Source organism: Theropithecus gelada, chromosome 2, assembly GCF_003255815.1.
Source record: "Theropithecus gelada isolate Dixy chromosome 2, Tgel_1.0, whole genome shotgun sequence".
In the NCBI taxonomy this organism is placed as follows: Eukaryota; Metazoa; Chordata; class Mammalia; order Primates; family Cercopithecidae; genus Theropithecus; species Theropithecus gelada.
The window spans coordinates 70,242,582-70,260,229 of record NC_037669.1 but is presented as its reverse complement, the minus strand read 5'-3'; the positions used below and the strand labels follow the sequence as shown (position 1 = coordinate 70,260,229).

Sequence of the window (17,648 nt, the reverse complement as noted above, 5' to 3'; positions counted from 1 at the left end):
TCTCTTTTCTAACCCATTCAAAGTAGTGATTGAATTTTTCCTTCCAAAAAGATTCTGAAACCTAGTTTAGCTTCCAAGGAAAAAGTTGGCTGTCACTTGGATGGTTCATTATTTTAAATCCCATTTTAGTTAAGGTTCAGCTTTTAAAGGGTCAGTAAGAATTGTGATGACTGTAGTTGATGTGCTGCAATTTAGGACAAAGAGTAGTACTTATTATTTCAGAAGCATTGGAATACAGGTGATGTTTTTATTCTGCATTCTGTGCTCAGTTTTTTTGATCTTATTTTTTCCTCCCCAACTCCACTACAAATTCTTAGTCTGTGTTTAAACTTAGGATTTGGGAAACTCTCTCTTTCTCTCTTTCCCTCTGGGTGTGTGTGTGTGTGTGTGTGTGTGTGTGTGTGTGTGTGTGTGTGTTCATATGCATACATGTATGTATACAAACTCAGGAAACACATCTGAGTAGTATAGATGTGCCCAAGACAGTTGCTTACACATTACATTGATTCATTTTAAAGATATTCATCAAACCATGGACTGTTTATTCTACCGGGTTCTAGGGATACAACATTAAACCAAACGGACATGGTTCTTGACATCCAGAAGACATGTGTTTGTTAATTTGGGTGATGACTTGAGGGGTAGTATTTTAGTGCTGGGAAATGCAAGTAACATTTCATGAATTTTGTATATGGTGGCATGTGTTCATATTTAAGTCAATCTTTGGTCCATTTGCTGGTGAACATTTCATTGCTGTATCCAAGAAGATTCCCTTAGAACTGTAGTGTAAGCTAGATCTTTCTAAAGTACTGATGTAATTTGTCAATAGAAATATTTCTTGAGGTGGTGGATTGTCCAACATAAAAAGTCAGGTGATGTTATTGGCTGAACCTGCCAGGGGAACATTTGGCACCACATTATGTCCCCTTCAGGAATGGCTGGAACTGATACCATTGGTTTCAGGATCAACATTTGAGAACTTGTGGTGGGTACAGGTTTTCCCTGTGTGTAAGCATGTGATAAATCAGAGTTTCAGTTCTAAAATGTACCCGAGTGCCTTGTAACTTTACTTAGCTTTAAATAGTGCCTAAGGTGAGAGAGAGAATCTGTCCTGAACTTATATTTATTTTATTTCATTAACATTTATTTTTAAGAGATGGGGTCTCACTCCGTTGCCCAGGCTGGTCTTGAACTCCTGGGCTTAAGCAAACCTTCCACCTCACCCTCCCAAGTAGCTAGGACTACAGGCATCTGCCACCGTCCCTGGCTTGATTTTTTAGAAAATAATCCCTTAAAGTTTCTGATACGGTTATTCCCTATCTTTTCTTTATTTCTTGCTCCTCTACTTTCTTGATTTTTCATTTGTTTTTTTCACTCTGTCTCATTTCCCTTGGTTCTCTAGATTGGTCAATATTAATCCAGGACAGCTAGCACTAACCATGATTGTAATTGTAAGAGGATTTTTAAAAATTGAGCATTTGTTATGCATCAGAGACAATGCTGAACATATTACTTGTTATCTCTTTCAGTTCTAACAGTAACCTATGGGTAGTCACTTATTTCTTCTTTCTCAGGTGAAAGAACTGGGGCCCAGAAAGTTTAGTAAATTTGTACAGAGTCATAGAATTAGTTAGTGGTGAGATTTGAACCTGGATCAATAAACATCAGAATCCATGTTCTTGATTTCCATGCCAAACTGCTAGAGGCAGGAAAAGAGAGGTGGGATAGGTTAGTAAGAGAACTAGGGTAACATCTTAATCATCTGTTTACCCCAGAACCCGGCACAGTACCTGGCATGTAGAAAGTGCTCAATGACTGCTGTTGATGAATTGTCTCCTCTAATCCTATTTATTGGTCCTTAGTTTTACGAGCAATCTGCCCGCTCTTCTCCACTTTGCACATCCCCGCTTCCCATGAGCTACCATCACCTCCTACCAGGACTATTGCAGTAGCTAACTCTGCCAGTCTTCCAGTTGGCTGTCAACATAGCAGCCAGGGAGACCTTTCTAAAAACTCAAATCTGAGCTCATCACTCCCCTGCTTGCCATCTCTCAGTGGTTTCTTGTTCATCTTGAAACAGAATCAGTGACCTTTCCCTGGGCTACCAGATCCTTCATGGTCTGGCCCTGGTCACTGTGTAGGTCTCACGGGCACCATGCTTTTCCCTCATACTATGTCCTTCAGTGATAGTGAGTCTGCCTGCCAACTTTCCACCTCATAGTTTTTACATATGTTGTTACTGCTGCCTGGAAAGCTTTTCTTCTATACTCCTCCTCTCCTCAACTCAGATCTCAGACCAGAAGTCCCTGCCTAAGGAAAGCCTTTTCTGACTCTTAAATTTTAACTTTTTCACCTCTCTGCAGCAGTTATGACATTTTTCATTATATATTTATGTGATTAGTATGTGTTTCCCACTAGACTGTAAACTCCACAAATTTACACAATGCCTGGGACACAGTCGGTGTTCCATAAATATTTATTGAACAAAAGAAAGAAAGAATGAATAAAATGAGCAGAGAATAAACAGAACCAGAAATAGTTTGGCTGAGACTCCTGGCTAGATATTTCCTAGTATTACAGGGAAGTTAAAAAAAAAAAAAAAAAAGATAATTTCATTATATCATGTAATTTGAGTTTGATTATGGCTAAAAGAGGTTGCATTATTTTCCAGCCATTTACTTTGGAGATAAATGTAGGCACAGAGAGGTGAAGTAACTTGCCCAGTGTATGCAGCTAGTCAGTGTCAGATGTCTTTGTTATGACCTTTGAATTGTGTGTAGGGAGAAACATACATACAATATTTTCATAACTCTGTAGGGCATCTTTGGTGCACTGCATCCTGTAGGAGCTCCATAAATATTTGACAATATTGATGTTGTCATGGCTGCATTTTAAAGTGTTTTTTGAGAACATGTATTGCTGTTTTTTCTTCTTGTATACCAATGTGTTCAGAATTAGATTGGATGACAATCTTAAGAATCCACAGTTTATGGCCTAACAAGTTGTGTGTCCTGAAAGATGGTGGCCATAATTAGAAGCAGTTTGTGTTTTACTTCCACCAGAACCAGGCAAGGACAACCCTTCTAATATTCTTGGGGTCTGAGGGTAAGGAATGCTGTTTTGGATCTCTAGCCTGTCAGCAAGGAGGGGCATATTCAATTATCAAGCTCCAAAAATGCCTGCGCACAGATGCAAAACACCTAGAGCTGTGCGATGAGTTGATGCCCGAGATCTCCCAAACTGAGAGGGCACACAAGCAGTTCCACAGTCCTCCCTCCTAGATTCTGTGACTCCAGTAAGTGTTAACAATTCACCGGTATGTGAAATTACCTCTCCTTTTAAGTTCTCTAATAATGTGCAGTCTCTGCAAGCCTCAGCCAGTACCTGAGCTGGATAAGGCCAAATAAGCTTCCCGAGGTGCTTGCCTGGCTGCTGGGCTGCCTCCCTGGCTGTGCCTGGGTACTTGAGTAGCCCCCTTTGTGGTGTGAGGCAGCATTTTTGTCCTGCAGGTACAGTAGGTACTGGATTAAACAGGTCTGCTGTTGCAGACAGACACCAGGCACCGTTCTAGCACAGAGCTGTGTTTGGATTGGAGTTTCCAGGGCCTTATCAGGAGCCACCCCTAGTGACACAGCCAGTGCCAGAACTAACTTTGACTTTCACTCTTCGCCAAGGGCTTGCAGAACACCTTAAAGGAAAAAAGATGGAGGCGCTTAGAGTTCAGATGTTCATGCCATGCTCCTTTGAAAGCTTATATCTGTAAGTGAAGTTTTATTCTGAAAATAATCCCGGGACCACTTAAGAGGAGCAGTTTTTTTCCTTTTTAAGGGGGAGGATAGAGGATGAGAAGGTTTTATTGGGAGTTAAAAATACTGAAGCTGTTACTTCTGACTGGCTTTAATCAGCTTCAGCTGTAACCTCTGGTAGGTGGCTATGACAAAGATAACAACTAATTTGGGGGTGGGTGTGGTGGTGATAGATAGAAATGCTAACCCAATATCTTTGCCCTCTCCTTTAAAATTGAATGCTGGTCTTAAGTTCATAATGACAAAAATACCCCGACTGCTTGAAAAAGCTGAGTTAGAGCAGAGCTTGATTTATGATTGCAAGATAGACTGCAGCCCAGCTTTGTTATGAATAAAACAGGATTTTCTTCAGGAAAACAGTGTGCTTAATACAGTAGTAACATTTGTCAAAACTCTCCCATTGTAAACACTTTGAATTTTTGGTTTTTCCCCCACCGACCTTTTTTCCCCCTCCCCCCCAAACTGTGGAATGGTAACAGTTGCATTAATGAACATCTTCTTTGCATTCTTGTATATTGATTTTTTTTCTCTTGGAGGGGGAAACAGACATCCAAATATCAGAATTGTCTGCCTGGCATATAAATGTAGAACAAGTTTAAAAAATGGCAATTTCAAAGAAATGGAGAAAAACTAAACAGAGGATAGTTCCCCCCACCTCCTTTAACATTTACTTTCACTGTTAGGTGATAAGATTTGAAAACAATACTGAAAGCTGTGTCCCCAAGTGAATAGGCATTCAAGCAAATCAACTTATGCAAAAGCCACCTCTGGAGCTTAATAATTATTTACTGAACGTTCCTGGGTCATGGGAGAGGTTCTGATTAAGTCAGAAAGGCATTATGTTCAGCAGCTTGTGAAGGTGTGTTTAAAGACAGCAAGAATAATGGAAAAATACTAGATGTAACAGATCTATTTTTAGAATTTGATTCTTTTATATATATACACATATATATATATATAATTACCATAAGTTTAAGTGTGGGTTAAAGTTCATCATTTTCAGTGGATACATCTTTAAAAGGTCTTATAAAAGGTAGTTTTAAAAATGATTTCTAATTTCTCGAGCTCCTATTTCTGCTGTAGTTTGTTTTAATGGATACTTTAGATTTTTTTCATTCTTTATGTCATTATAACAGCTTAATTACTCATCTCTATAAAACGTTAGAGCATTTTATGAACAAAGTATATGTAATTATGTGTTTAAAATGTCACTATGCTAGAAATGTGATAAATGTTTGCCTTATAAATGAGATGCTAGCTGGGGAGATGATGTCTACTCTTTGTGATTCATTCTCTACAAGAATATACTCTATAACTTACTAATTTTTTTAATATTAATAATGAATGGCATGAACAAATGAAACTTGCTATTCTGATGCAGCGTAAGAACAGTAGTAATGTCAAACCTGAATTTACAGCCAAATTAATTCTTAATTTTGAATTTCATTTTTTTAGTTAACTAATGTGTTTGTCATAAGAGCATGCTTCCCTTATACACTCTCAGAATGAAATTCTTCACAAACATGTTTGACAAAACTTATTCACTGAGTTATTGCCCATTAACTTTTCTGTGCGTGTTCTTTTAGGAGGGCACACACTGTTAATTAATTGCTTTGTATTTTCCTCTAGGAAAGAAAAGGAACATGATAGCAGAAGGCAGCATTCTAGAATTTTGGCTCCCTAGAAAGTAACTTGTCAGCCTTGACTAATTTTTAGATATTAACATGTTCAGAGGATACCATTTCAGGAATTAAAACACAGACTTAGAAGAATTCATTGGCTGACTTTCACTCATTGTCCACATGGTTTGTGGGAACCATGCTAAGTTTTGTACTTGTATTAACACATTTACTTTCACAACTGCTCTATGAAGAAGATACTTCTTTCCACCCCCATTTTGCAGCTGAGAAAACTGAAGCTTGGATAGGTGAAAAACCATGCCCAAGTCATACAGCTAAGAAGTGACAGGACTAGGAATTTGACCCAGGGATCTTGTCTCCCGGGCTTAATGCTATTATCTGTTGTGGTCTGTGGATTTTCACTTAAGATACTAAATGAATCAATATTTCTTACTCTGCTTTTTTTATCTAGCGGGGTTCATCTATACCCAGATTTCTGAATTACCAAACTATAACTCATTTGAGCTTTTGAGGGGCCATGATTGGTCCTGATGCCATGGTTTTTGTCTATCAGGTGTATTTCCCTGAGTTCAATTCACTATTGATTATAAGACAGCTATTGGCTGGGCATGGTGGCTCACGCCTGTAATCCCAGCACTTTGGGAGGCCAAGGCAGGTGGATCACGAGGTCAGGAGTTCGAGATCAGCCTTGCCAACATGGTGAAATCCCGTCTCTACTAAAAATACAAAAATTAGCTGGGCATGGTGGCGTGTGCCTATAATCCCAGCTACTTGGGGGGCTGAGAAAGGAGAATTGCTTGAACCTGGGAGGTGGAGGCTGCAGTAAGCTGAAATCACACCACTGTACTCCAGCCTGGGCAACAGAGGCAAGACTCCATCTCAAAATAAAGAAAAAAAAAAAGAAAAAAAAACCCAGCTATTTGGGGGAGAAAGAAACTCTACTAAAATATATTCATTGATTATATGATCTCTTCTGACTTGGGAAATCTTAACATGTGGAGGGAAAGTTCCTCTTAGAATTAAAGAACTGCTGTAGATCCCTAGAGTCCAGAGTTCTCCATCCCTGGATGATTCAAGCAAATGGTTTGAATAAGGGTGCACCAACTCTAAGGTTCTAGTACTATTTGATTCTATGAGGTAGAGTATTTGTTAGAAGACAGACACCAACTTTACCCACTGAACAAATATTTATTTTGTTCTACTATGTGCTGGGGAAACAATATGTGAATAAAACATGTAATAAAATAAAACATGTAATCTCTGCCCTTCTGGAGCAGATTGGACCAGGTTATGAAGGACCAGGCACATATCAGTTTCATACCTGAATCTGGCCCTCATTCTCATGGCTCAGGATGGCTTCTGAAGCTCCAGCCAGTGCAGCCAGATTACGGGAGACATGGCGGCAGAGGGTTTAGAGAAGGGGATCATTTGAAGGAGATTTTCTGCAGCTGATTCTGATACTCAGCCATGTTTGGAAATGAATACTAAAACATTCAAGATCACCTGTTTGTTAAGTAGGTGAGCTGGGACATGAGCCCACATACATCTCTCATTCTTAGGCCAGAACACTTTCCTCCATGTCTGACAAGATTCACATTCTGTTCCTCATCCAGTCAGCCTGGCCAGAGGTCCGAAAAGCCCTTCTGATACCGAATTCAGTGTTTTGGATGGAATCAAATGGGAAGGACTACTCACTCCTGCCAGATGGGCTATGAAACCACCCAAAAACATCTCTCCATAAACTGCCCATGGCTTTTTGTGGGTACAGCACAACTGCTTTGTCATAAACAAAAGGAACCGATAGGCTGAATCTATAGGAACTGCCTCCCCCTCAGGAGGTACTATGAAGTGGGTCGTATGAAGCCCCTCCCCCTCGTATGACCGCTTCACAGCACCTCCCACCCCGTGTCCTTCTCCAGCTGAGGATCCCACAGTCTCCTAAGATGTAAAATTTAAGTTATATGGAAATGGACTCTTACGTAGAACTCCAGAAAACAGTTTCCGTGGTGTTCTTGGGGTTGTCTTAGAAGACTCCTGAAGATCTTTGTTCTTTCCTATTTTTCTTCACCTAGAACCAGCATGGAGATGTATATGTTTGATCTTTAATTTATGTTATGCTGTAGTACAGTTGCCATGGTCAGTTGTATTTGAATTAATAAAAAAAAAAAAGGCAAAAAAAGAAAAAAGCCAGTCTGTTTCACCACAAAAAGAAATTCTTAAAAATGTTTTGAAAGTGCCACCAACTGCACAAATCAGAGTTGGTAAATGGATATATATGCACACACCCCAATGTGTGTATATATGTATATATGTGTGTATATATGTGTGTATATGTTTGTGTGTATATATGTGTGTATATATGTGTGTGTGTGTGTTTGTGTGTGTGTGTGTGTGTGTATATATATATATATATTTTTTTGAGATGGAATCTCACTCTGTCACCAGGCTAGAGTGCAGTGGCGCGATATCAGCTCACTGCAACCTCCGCCTCCTGGGTTCAACTGATTCTCCTGCCTCAGCCTCCCAAGTAACTAGGACTACAGGCATGCATCACCACGGCCAGCTAAATTTTGTATTTTTAGTAGAAACGGGGTTCCACCATGTTGGCCAGGATGGTCTCAATCTCTTGATCTCATGATCCCCCCGCCTGGAGAGAGAGAGATATATATATATAATGGCAGTCTGGGTGTCTAACATTTCAGAGTGACTGGCACTTCTGATTTCTACTTAAATCTAATTGGCGAAACTTAGCATGTAGCCTGTCTAGCTCTGGAAAGCTGGGAAATGCTATGAGTGGGAGTGTGCCTAGCCAAAATAAACAGAAAATAGGAAAATAGATGGGTGCTAGGTTTTATGAATTGTAGGTCTTAGGCTGAAACTTTGACTTTTTCCCCAGTATTACTGATATTTTTTTAAATGTTACAAAACCAACTGTAGTATCCCAGGGTAGATCAAACTGGCTTAAGAAAAAAATGAAGTTTGGCCCTTGTGAAGTCATTGTCCAGGGTTAGTCCAGGGCTATCATGACTTCAGGGATGGTTTGATACAGATGCTCAATGTCATATAAACACTGGCTCCCTCTTTCTTTGTTCTTCCTTCTCCTTAATCCTCTGTTCTTTCTTTACTGTTTTCTCCAGTTTGGCTTTCTTCTCAGATAGATCCAGGAAGTTCCAGATTTATATCCTACCAGCTTTTCAAACCTTAGTTTAAAGAGAGTCATTTTAACCTAATGATTTCAGTTAAAGGCATAGGGATGACTCTTACTTGATTGTCTTGGGGTACAAGCACATTCCTGGGTTAGTCTTTGTGACCAGTAGGATGGATTTCCTGATTGACCAGGGTTGTACTTCCATGTCTGGAGGTAGTGGCAACACCATAACCTCATGAACTGAAAGTGAAGGAGGCTGGTTCTTCAAGGTTAAATCAGGTACTTTACCAAACAAGTGGGACAGGATGCTGGGCAGCCATAAATGCCATGTGGCCACCATAAATCATTACTGCTATGTGTAAGGTTGCCTCTTAAACCATGACAGGTGCACCCATTCACTGCTCCTTAGATTACAGTTTGTACTTTTGTCTTGATTTCAGCACAATGTTGGAAACTTTGCATCTTGGTGGACGTGTGCTAGACATGCAGTGATTGTTAAGTGATGGTGGTCTAAGGCTTTTGAATTTTCTCTGGTCTGTTATAATGTCTAGAAAAACAGCCAGAGCATGCCCTGTGATTGGGACAATTATTTGAGTACAAATATAAGAGCTTTCTACCTTTAAAAAGTTCCTTCCAGTTCCTTTCACATTCATGAATGAATTCTGTCATTAGTTTGTCATTGTGTTGGATTTTTAAAAATTGGTTTTTCTTTTAAAATACTCTCAGTGGAGCACCTTGCCATGCCATATTAATTACTTTAAGGGATGAATTTTTCAAAGCCCTTTAAAACATGGCAGTTAGATGTGAATGGGATTCCATAGTTGGACAGAGTAAGCAAGAATTCTAGAGTACAGTCTGGTGAAAGGAAGCTTGATATGAAAAACAGAAAACTTGAGTGTGGGGCACTTCAACTTTATCTGCTTTATAACCTTTCAATGGTCTGGCTCTCAGAGGCGATTTCCTTGAAAGGAATTGAGTGTTAAGAGTGTGCCAACCCATAGTGGCATCTGTGGAAAATGGAGATCAGTTGTGGTCATAAAATGAGGAAATGGCAAAATTCATATCTTTAGTTTAAAATATCTTTTAGTAAGAACTTGATATTCCTCTTAGTTGGAGTATACAGAAGTGGGAAACACTTTGGTAAAAAAAAAAATTTTTTTTTTAAAATCTGCTGATGAAAATTGCCTAGAAGAGCATTGTTCATATATTACAAAGGTCTCTAAACATTTTTGATCCTTCTTCCTAGTTAATTTCTTTCAAGAAAACCTTCTCAACACATTTTAATTTGATTTATGAGTTATGTACATGTGCCACTATACTAATATATTATATAACATGTACAAAAATAAAAAATAAAGATGATGATATAAAATATATATGAAGAGATGTTTTAGTTTTTTTCTTCCTGCAAGCAGGTTGTCATTTTTGGTATGGATTTTTGGAGAATACTTATATATTTGGAACCTTATTAAGGTTCTCCTTGATTTTTATCTAATCAGTCATTGAGATTAGTCTTTCCTGGTACCTATCGAAGGTCCAGCTTAAAAAAAATATGGAGAATCCTGAATGGATATGAAACATCTCCCATTTTTATCAGCGAATTGAGGTCTCAGTGTTAGAAAGAAAAGACTTCCGAATTTAACTTATATATGATTGGTGGTTCTTAGTTTTTAGAATGCTTTTCTCCCTGTGTACCATGAAATGTGCAAAGCTCTGGAGATAGGAGCATTGTCCAGTTAGGACACCATGATATCCTACATGTCTAGCAGCACCTGGCGTTTAGAAAGCATTCGCATGGGGCATGCAGGCTGTGTTTTGTTACCCTTTGTATTTTAGCTATGCTAGAGACCTGGAGTATGTATTATCTGAGCTGCTCTTGTTACCCCCGAAAAGGTGGAATCTTGGCAGATCTTGATTTCTTTTTCTTGATGACTAAAACCCAAGTTAGGTGTTGACAGAAGTCCAGAAGATCTCAGTGTGAAGCCAAACTGTGATATCTGGTACTTTCACATTTACATGGGTTACACTCCCAGCTATTTTAAGTACAACGGATGATATAGTTTCTTATTAGTATTTTCTTCCACCATACATGGTGAAAAAGTCATCCTGAATCACTTTGGAAGGAATGGAAAGTTTGAGATAACAGAAGTGCCAGTCACTCTGAAATGTTAGACACCCAGACTACCATTTACAAAAAATATAGCCATTTACCAACTCTGATTTGTGCAGTTGGTGGCACTTTCAGTCGATTGTTAAGAATTTCTTTTTGCTGGTGGAACAGACTGGATGGGGGCAGTTCTTGTAGATTCAACCTCTCAGTTCCTTTCATTTATGATGAAGCGGTTGTGCTGTACCCATAAAGGGCCGTTGGAAGTTTCTGGATAGATGTTTTTGTTTGGTCTCATAGCCTATTTGGCGGGAGTGAGTAGTCTTTCTCCTTCTATCCCATCCAACATGTTGCATTCAGTATCAGGACTCTTCAGACTTCTGGGAAGGCTGATTGGAGGTGAGAAATGGAATGCAAATTTTCTCAGACAAGGAAGAAAGTATTCTGGTCTAAGAATTAGAGATTCGGGTTCATGTCCCAGCTCTCCTACTATGCAGACAAGTGATCCTGGGTATTTTACAATTAGTTTCTAAACACTGGAATCAGTCAAGTGTCAGAATTTGGCTGCAGAATTTTTGTAGACCTATTGATTCCTGGGACTTACCTAAACAAATCAGAATTTCCAGGAATGAGGCTGGGCATTTTTATTTGAGACAAAGTTCTCAGCTAATTTTGTTTTTTTCAGCTAACCTTTTGCATTTTGAAACTCCTGTAGCTTAACCCATCCATGACCTAGGTTTCTCCTTTGCACAGGAGGTTAATACTGTTGAACCTTCCTGTGTCTCCACTGTGTATGTGAATATCAACCACTGTGCTTCCTGAACATAAATAAATTGCAAACGAATACTAGGGTGTGAGCTCTATTAGTGCAAATGAATACTAGGCTTTGAGCTCTATCAACCAAATGACTATAATGAAGATTATTTTTTACTGAAGAAAAATGCTACAATTCCTACTTTATGGCTCATGAGAGATTTGCAGAATAAATTTTCTCTCTCCATCCCTGCAAAAGTTTTTTGAGTTCTCTCATTTAAATGGATATTGCCTAAACTTTACAAGACATATCTTCTGTGGTCCAAACTTGTACATAGGCATATAAAAAGTAGATTCCTTGTATCCAAAAGAAGAAGCATGTTCATGGTTTAATACTATTATTTTTACCACTGATTTTTGAACCGTGTTCCAATTTATTGGACTGTGTTTCAGTCATTGTGCTAAGCTGTTTATATCTATTAAAAATTTTAATCCTCACCACAGTGCTGAGAGGCAGATGTATTGCGAAGTGCAGAGATAGACTAACAGTCAAAGGTTACTGCACAGCAGAGCTGGACTCTGCCTGAGGAGTGGAAGAAAGGAAATGCAACGAAAAGTATAACATTCCTTTAGCGTCTCTAGGTTTCTACCGATGACAAGAGAACTGCCTTAGAGGACTGTGATATTGAGACCAAAGACCAGTCCCTATGAGACAGTAAAAGAACATTGGCATCACTGTCAAAGGTGAGGGGTGGGTAGACAGATGTTTGGATGCTGGAGCGTTGAATTTAATGGAATTTCTGATATTGTTAGGTGGCTGACGAAGATAGTAGAATAAACTATTGGGATTTAGGAATATGTCAGATAGTTCAAAGCCCATGTCCAAAATACCTATACCATCATAGAGAAGAGGGAGACTCTGAAGGTTAAGAATGTAAATTCCGCCATAGAGGTAGGAACTCAGGTCACATTTAGTGGCCATCTATTGTCTGTATACCTCCAGCCACTGTGCTGAGCACTTTAATTTAGTGAACATTAACTGACCCAATCCCTGCAGCACGTTAAAATGCTGGGTTTTGGAAAAGCCCAGAGAGGTCAAGTGGCTCATTAAAGGTCGTGCAGCTCAGCAGTGACTGAGCTAGCACTTGAGTCCAGTCGGTGGCCCTCCTCCTTGAGCCATTGCTGACAAATTCCCGGTTCTCAGCAGACTTGTGTGCCTGGCTTCAGCGATGCCGGTACACGCCAGTTAAGGCATTTGTCTCTCTGCCCATCGGCTTTCAAAGGGTGCTTTCTGATGGTGAGATGCCTACCTTCCCATGTGGAACTCGATCACAGTTCTGTAATCTAGGTAATTGACTTAATTTTAAGGCATTTCAGAAGAGTTATGTGACTGTGGCTTTAAACTCTATGAGATTAGAAACCAGGTATTCCCAGCACCTGGCAATAACTATTTGTTGAATAAATGACCTTTACATAATATGATTAAAAGGAATCAGACTCATGGAATTAGGATTATCTAGCAAAGACTCAGCTTCATGGCCTGGGATGAGTTCAGTTAGCTTTTTGAAATCCATTTGGACATCTCTCCTTGTGTATCATTAGTAGCTTCAGCATCATGTCCTCGTTTTAAAAAATAAGCATTGTTGCCATTCGTAATGTTCTCACATAAACCTCGATTTGGAGCTTAAGACATTATGCTCATTTGTCCTGCTAACATTGTGACATGCAGAGATCCTCATTTTTGTCTAGAAGGTGATAATTGCAGATTCAGTTACTTCTAAGAGAAAGGGATGTTTAGAAGATTGAGAGCAAAGCTGAGAATCTGGGAGTCATCTTTAACAATGTGGAAATACCCCGCAGGGAGTGTGTGCCGTGAGGCAACTCTAATGCTTCCTTTGCACTTTTGATTTTTTGAGGGGAAGATTTATTAAAACACTGTCAATTAACTGAGCTGTACTATATTTATATAAATATAAAAATATATTTGCTATATTTTTTAGCGGGGTTTCTTTTTACTTATGCTGGTCTACTTCATAACATACGTATTTTTTTCAGACAGGATATTTCAGAAAATGCTTTAAATGATATTGTTGTCGACTTTCACGTATGAAGACTTAGTGCGGTTGATAACTAGAAATTTTAATTTAAGATGTCTTAAGAATGCTTTACTGTTAATTGAAAGGATTTCTTCCCTCCGTATCACAGCCAATGACTCGTCTTGAGCAGCTAATTAGTGCGATTATTCCACAGCTGCATTTGCTACAGCACAAAGGTTTGCTCCTGTTTTTATCAAAAGGATCAGTCTCTCTGGGAATGTTTTAACCTGACAGGCTTTGAATAGTAAGGCCGCTTATTTATTTATTTATTTATTTTAAAATAACTGTTCCCCCCAGCTTCCCTCCACCACCCGCCATGCCCCTCATCACAGCTCTCCTTCTTTTCTTGGCTCAGGAAGGTGCATTTGAGCTTTGAACACATACTCTAAAGTGAGAAAATACATTTTTAAAATGCTCTTTTAGTAGAGCTGTATCAAGTGAATAGATTATTTTAAGTGAGTGAGAATAACGGCCAGGTGTCCTTAATATGTGGATGAGTGCATGATATTAAATAATAAGCAAGGTATTAACATTGTTCGGTTTGTATGTGTCTGTAGAAAATGTAGGAAAACATGAAGGAAAGAGGGTTTGTATTTTCTGGAATGCTGAGCACTTCCAAGTTTGCCAATATACTGGATACAGTCACCACTTTCCCATCGTATTGTCAAAATGTTGTCTATGTTGGATTCTGTCTCCTTTCTTCTAGCCAAATGGTGATTTCGATCACTCAAGTCCTTTCTTCATGTTCTTAAATTAGCGTCTAGAGGCATATATTCTGCCACTGAAAAAATACTATGACTTCTTTATAGTTGAGGGGAGTAAAATGATAGAAAGATAAATTTACCTGTAATTCTATTCTCACCCTGGCAACTATGATTATCTTTGTACATTCCCTACTAATCATTTTGCATTCTTGTGTACATGCATATACCATACTTATTTTAAATTAGAATGTAAATATACTTTTGAATCCTACTTTTCAATTCCCTCTTGTTACCTTCATGTCCCACTTTGTTCTGTAGTTGCACAATTTAAAAAAATAGGTAGTATTTTATTAACTTCATGTATGATGATGTATTTAACCATTCTCATATTGTGGGACAAATTTTTGATTATTCATATATTTTGCAATTTGTAAACAGTCTTGTAATACCAGTTTTTGCACATTTAAGCTATTTACTTAGGAAAATTGTCCATCACATTTCTGAATCAAATTGCATGAACAATTTTTAGCTTTTTGGTAACGTAGTTAAGCTGTTTTAATATATACCAGCAATGGTGTAGAGTAACATTATTCTTATGCTTTTTCTTGTCATGGGCAGTTTTTTTAAAAAATTTTAAAAAATAAAACAAAATAAGAACCTTGGATCTTACCTTAAATGCTATTTTGTATCTGGCTTTTCTAAGTTCATTATATTGTGTAGTTTTATTCAAATCAGTAAATATATTTTTACACTAGTTTTAATGGTTGCATCATGTTACGTTATGATTCTCTGACAATATACTGAACTAATTTCCTGTTGTGAAAATAAGCGAACTGTTAAATTGTTATTGTGTAGTTTTTCTGGGATAGCGTGAGGGTAAAACCAACACTTCTTCATCCCCTAGCATGTTTTGTTACCTTCAGAGCCTGAAGGTTCCTGCCTTTAAGGAGTTCATTAGGATGGTCAATGATATTTAAGGCTTTATTTTGCCTTTTATTAGAAGGTAAAAGATAATACTGGAGTTTATGCTCAAAGAAGGAAGTTCAAAGTACAGATACTTACGTTGAAGCATGACTTTCTCAAGAGTGAATATTTTCTCAAATGTTCCTTTTCTTCTGTCCCAGGTGCCAAGGTTTTGAACTGTTGACCTAAACACAGACGTTAATATATACATGTGTGTGTATATATATGTATGTATGTGTATGTTAATCTGTGTGTGTGTGTGTGTGTGTGTGTATATATATATATATATGCATAGAGATAGAGAGAGAGATAAACAATGAAACATTTTCTAGCTATAATAATGGTGACAGCAAACATTTGTTGAGCCAGTACTACATGGTACTCATTGTACTAGGGGATTTATGTGCCTTGTTTTATTTAATCCCCCAAAATCCCTAGGAAATAGGGCTTTAAAATATACACAATACAATAGAAATTTTAAAAGAACACCTCCCACCTTTATAAATGGTAAGTGGGTAAAAAAACTCCTGTTTTCCTTCTTTTCCAGATACTAAGGCAGAGAGAGGTTTAATAACTTGATGTCATAAAACTGGCAAGATAAGTTATCAAAAACCGTATTTAGGAAAATTAGGAAGTCTTTTCTTTTTGATTTGTGAGTAGGGTTTCAGAATTTCAAACCATTTTGGGTAGAGTGTGTGCCAAAACCATTAGAAGTAGTCCTCATGGGGAACACACAGAGAACGCATAGTAACGTAGTAGAGGGCATGCCAAGGTGAATCAGAAGAAAAGACGGCACAAAGCAAACCAGACAGAGAAGTATTGGCTTGTCAGACCAGCTCGTCTTCTGCCCCTTTGCCGAAAGACTGAGGTCGAGTTCAGTGTTAACTTTCTGGCCCAAATGCTTCCTTCATTAATTATTTTTACTTATCGTATCTTAGAAAAGTTTCCTCTTAGCAAAACTCACCTTTTTTTTAATCAATTTTTGTTAGTAAACATTTTAGGCATCTTCAAAGAACTTAGATAACATGTAGGAGTAGTTATTTGGTTAGATTCAGTTGTACAAAAAAGCAAATCAAGCAATTTATTTTTAAATGTGAAAATTTGGGTGCCATTAAGATGCTTTGCTTCTTGGCAGTGCATATGGTGGCGCTATATTTGGTGGTGATGAGTAGTGTGCAGCATAAAATAAAAAAAAAAAAAAAAAAAAAGATAAGCCGCCTGATAAAAATGCGTAGATGCAATCAAGCTGACTTATTTTAATTCAACTACTAATGACTTAAATCCTGTCACCTCTTGATTTTCAATTATGTGGAGTGCCATTCTGTGACTTGATTATATTTGCACAGACTCATTTTATAGTTTGATGCAATTTAGGATACCCCAAAGTGCAAACGAAGGGTCTCATTAGGAAACTAAATGTTGTATGCCTTTTGGTTTTCCCACAGCAGTTCCGCGGAGCATCCTGGGGCCTCCAAGCCTCCGATAAGCTCCTCCAGTATGACATCACGCATCTTGCTACGCCAGCAACTCATGCGTGAGCAGATGCAGGAGCAGGAGCGCAGGGAGCAGCAGCAGAAGCTGCAGGCGGCCCAATTCATGCAACAGAGAGTGCCCGTGAGTCAGACACCAGCCATAAACGTCAGTGTGCCCACCACCCTTCCCTCTGCCACCCAGGTGCCGATGGAAGTCCTTAAGGTACGTTGAGTGTCGCACTCGTTCATTGGACCAAACTCTTCCATTTTCCATTTGCTAGGTATTTTGTTTATCTGAACGTGTATTTCGTTAGACTGACCCATCAGAATTATACTTGAAAACTCCAACTCCCTTAATTCCTACGTGGCTTTATATTTTAAAAGAAGGTTGCAAACGCATTGTAACTGTAATGGTACAATTCAATATTTGGTGGGAGTCAATGTTCCATGAGAAATTGCAAGTGGGCATACCTGTTTGTCGTAATGACATCTTTCTTTGAGAAAGTTTCAAAACAAGAGTTATCTGAGATGGGCCTCTTCTAATAACTTGTGTATCTTAAATATTTTTTTCTTAAATACCTTCCATAGCCACTCTTCATTGTTCTTTTTATTTAGTATGTAATATTGGTTGTAGAATTTAACTCTTTTAGAAAGCTCTTCACATACAAGATTGAAGAAGAGCTTTCTGCGCTTTAATAACCAGACTGCATAATCCTTTTACTGCAGTGAGTTGCCTGCTTTGGGTCTCTTTGATTTCTTACTAGAGTAGAAACTGCAGGAGCTTGTTAGCATCATTCGATTAGGGACATATAGCTTCCTAATTACTAAGGAAAATTGTAACAAGTCTAAGAATAGAATTCCATCTCACACATGTGTCTTCCACATCACATAGGGAGATACTCCTTGTTTAAGAATGAACATTTCAGTTCTTAAATATGACTGATTCAAGGAAAGTTAAA

The 17,648-nt window shown here is 38.3% G+C and overlaps 1 protein-coding gene across 9 annotated transcripts in view; it reads left to right on the top strand.

Moving 5' to 3' along the window:
- Positions 1-17,648, top strand: part of MITF (melanogenesis associated transcription factor) — a 224,450-nt gene that overhangs the window by 123,352 nt on the left and 83,450 nt on the right. For 5 of the 9 annotated variants that reach the window (XM_025376103.1, XM_025376096.1, XM_025376094.1 and 2 more), the window contains one exon: positions 16,663-16,912. In XM_025376103.1, the coding sequence (XP_025231888.1) occupies positions 16,715-16,912 (198 nt within the window). In that variant the 5' untranslated portion in view covers positions 16,663-16,714. Of the gene's footprint in view, positions 1-3,642; positions 3,760-16,662; positions 16,913-17,648 lie in introns of those variants that run through there. The other 4 variants (XM_025376101.1, XM_025376099.1, XM_025376098.1 and 1 more) reach the window with 2 other exon arrangements.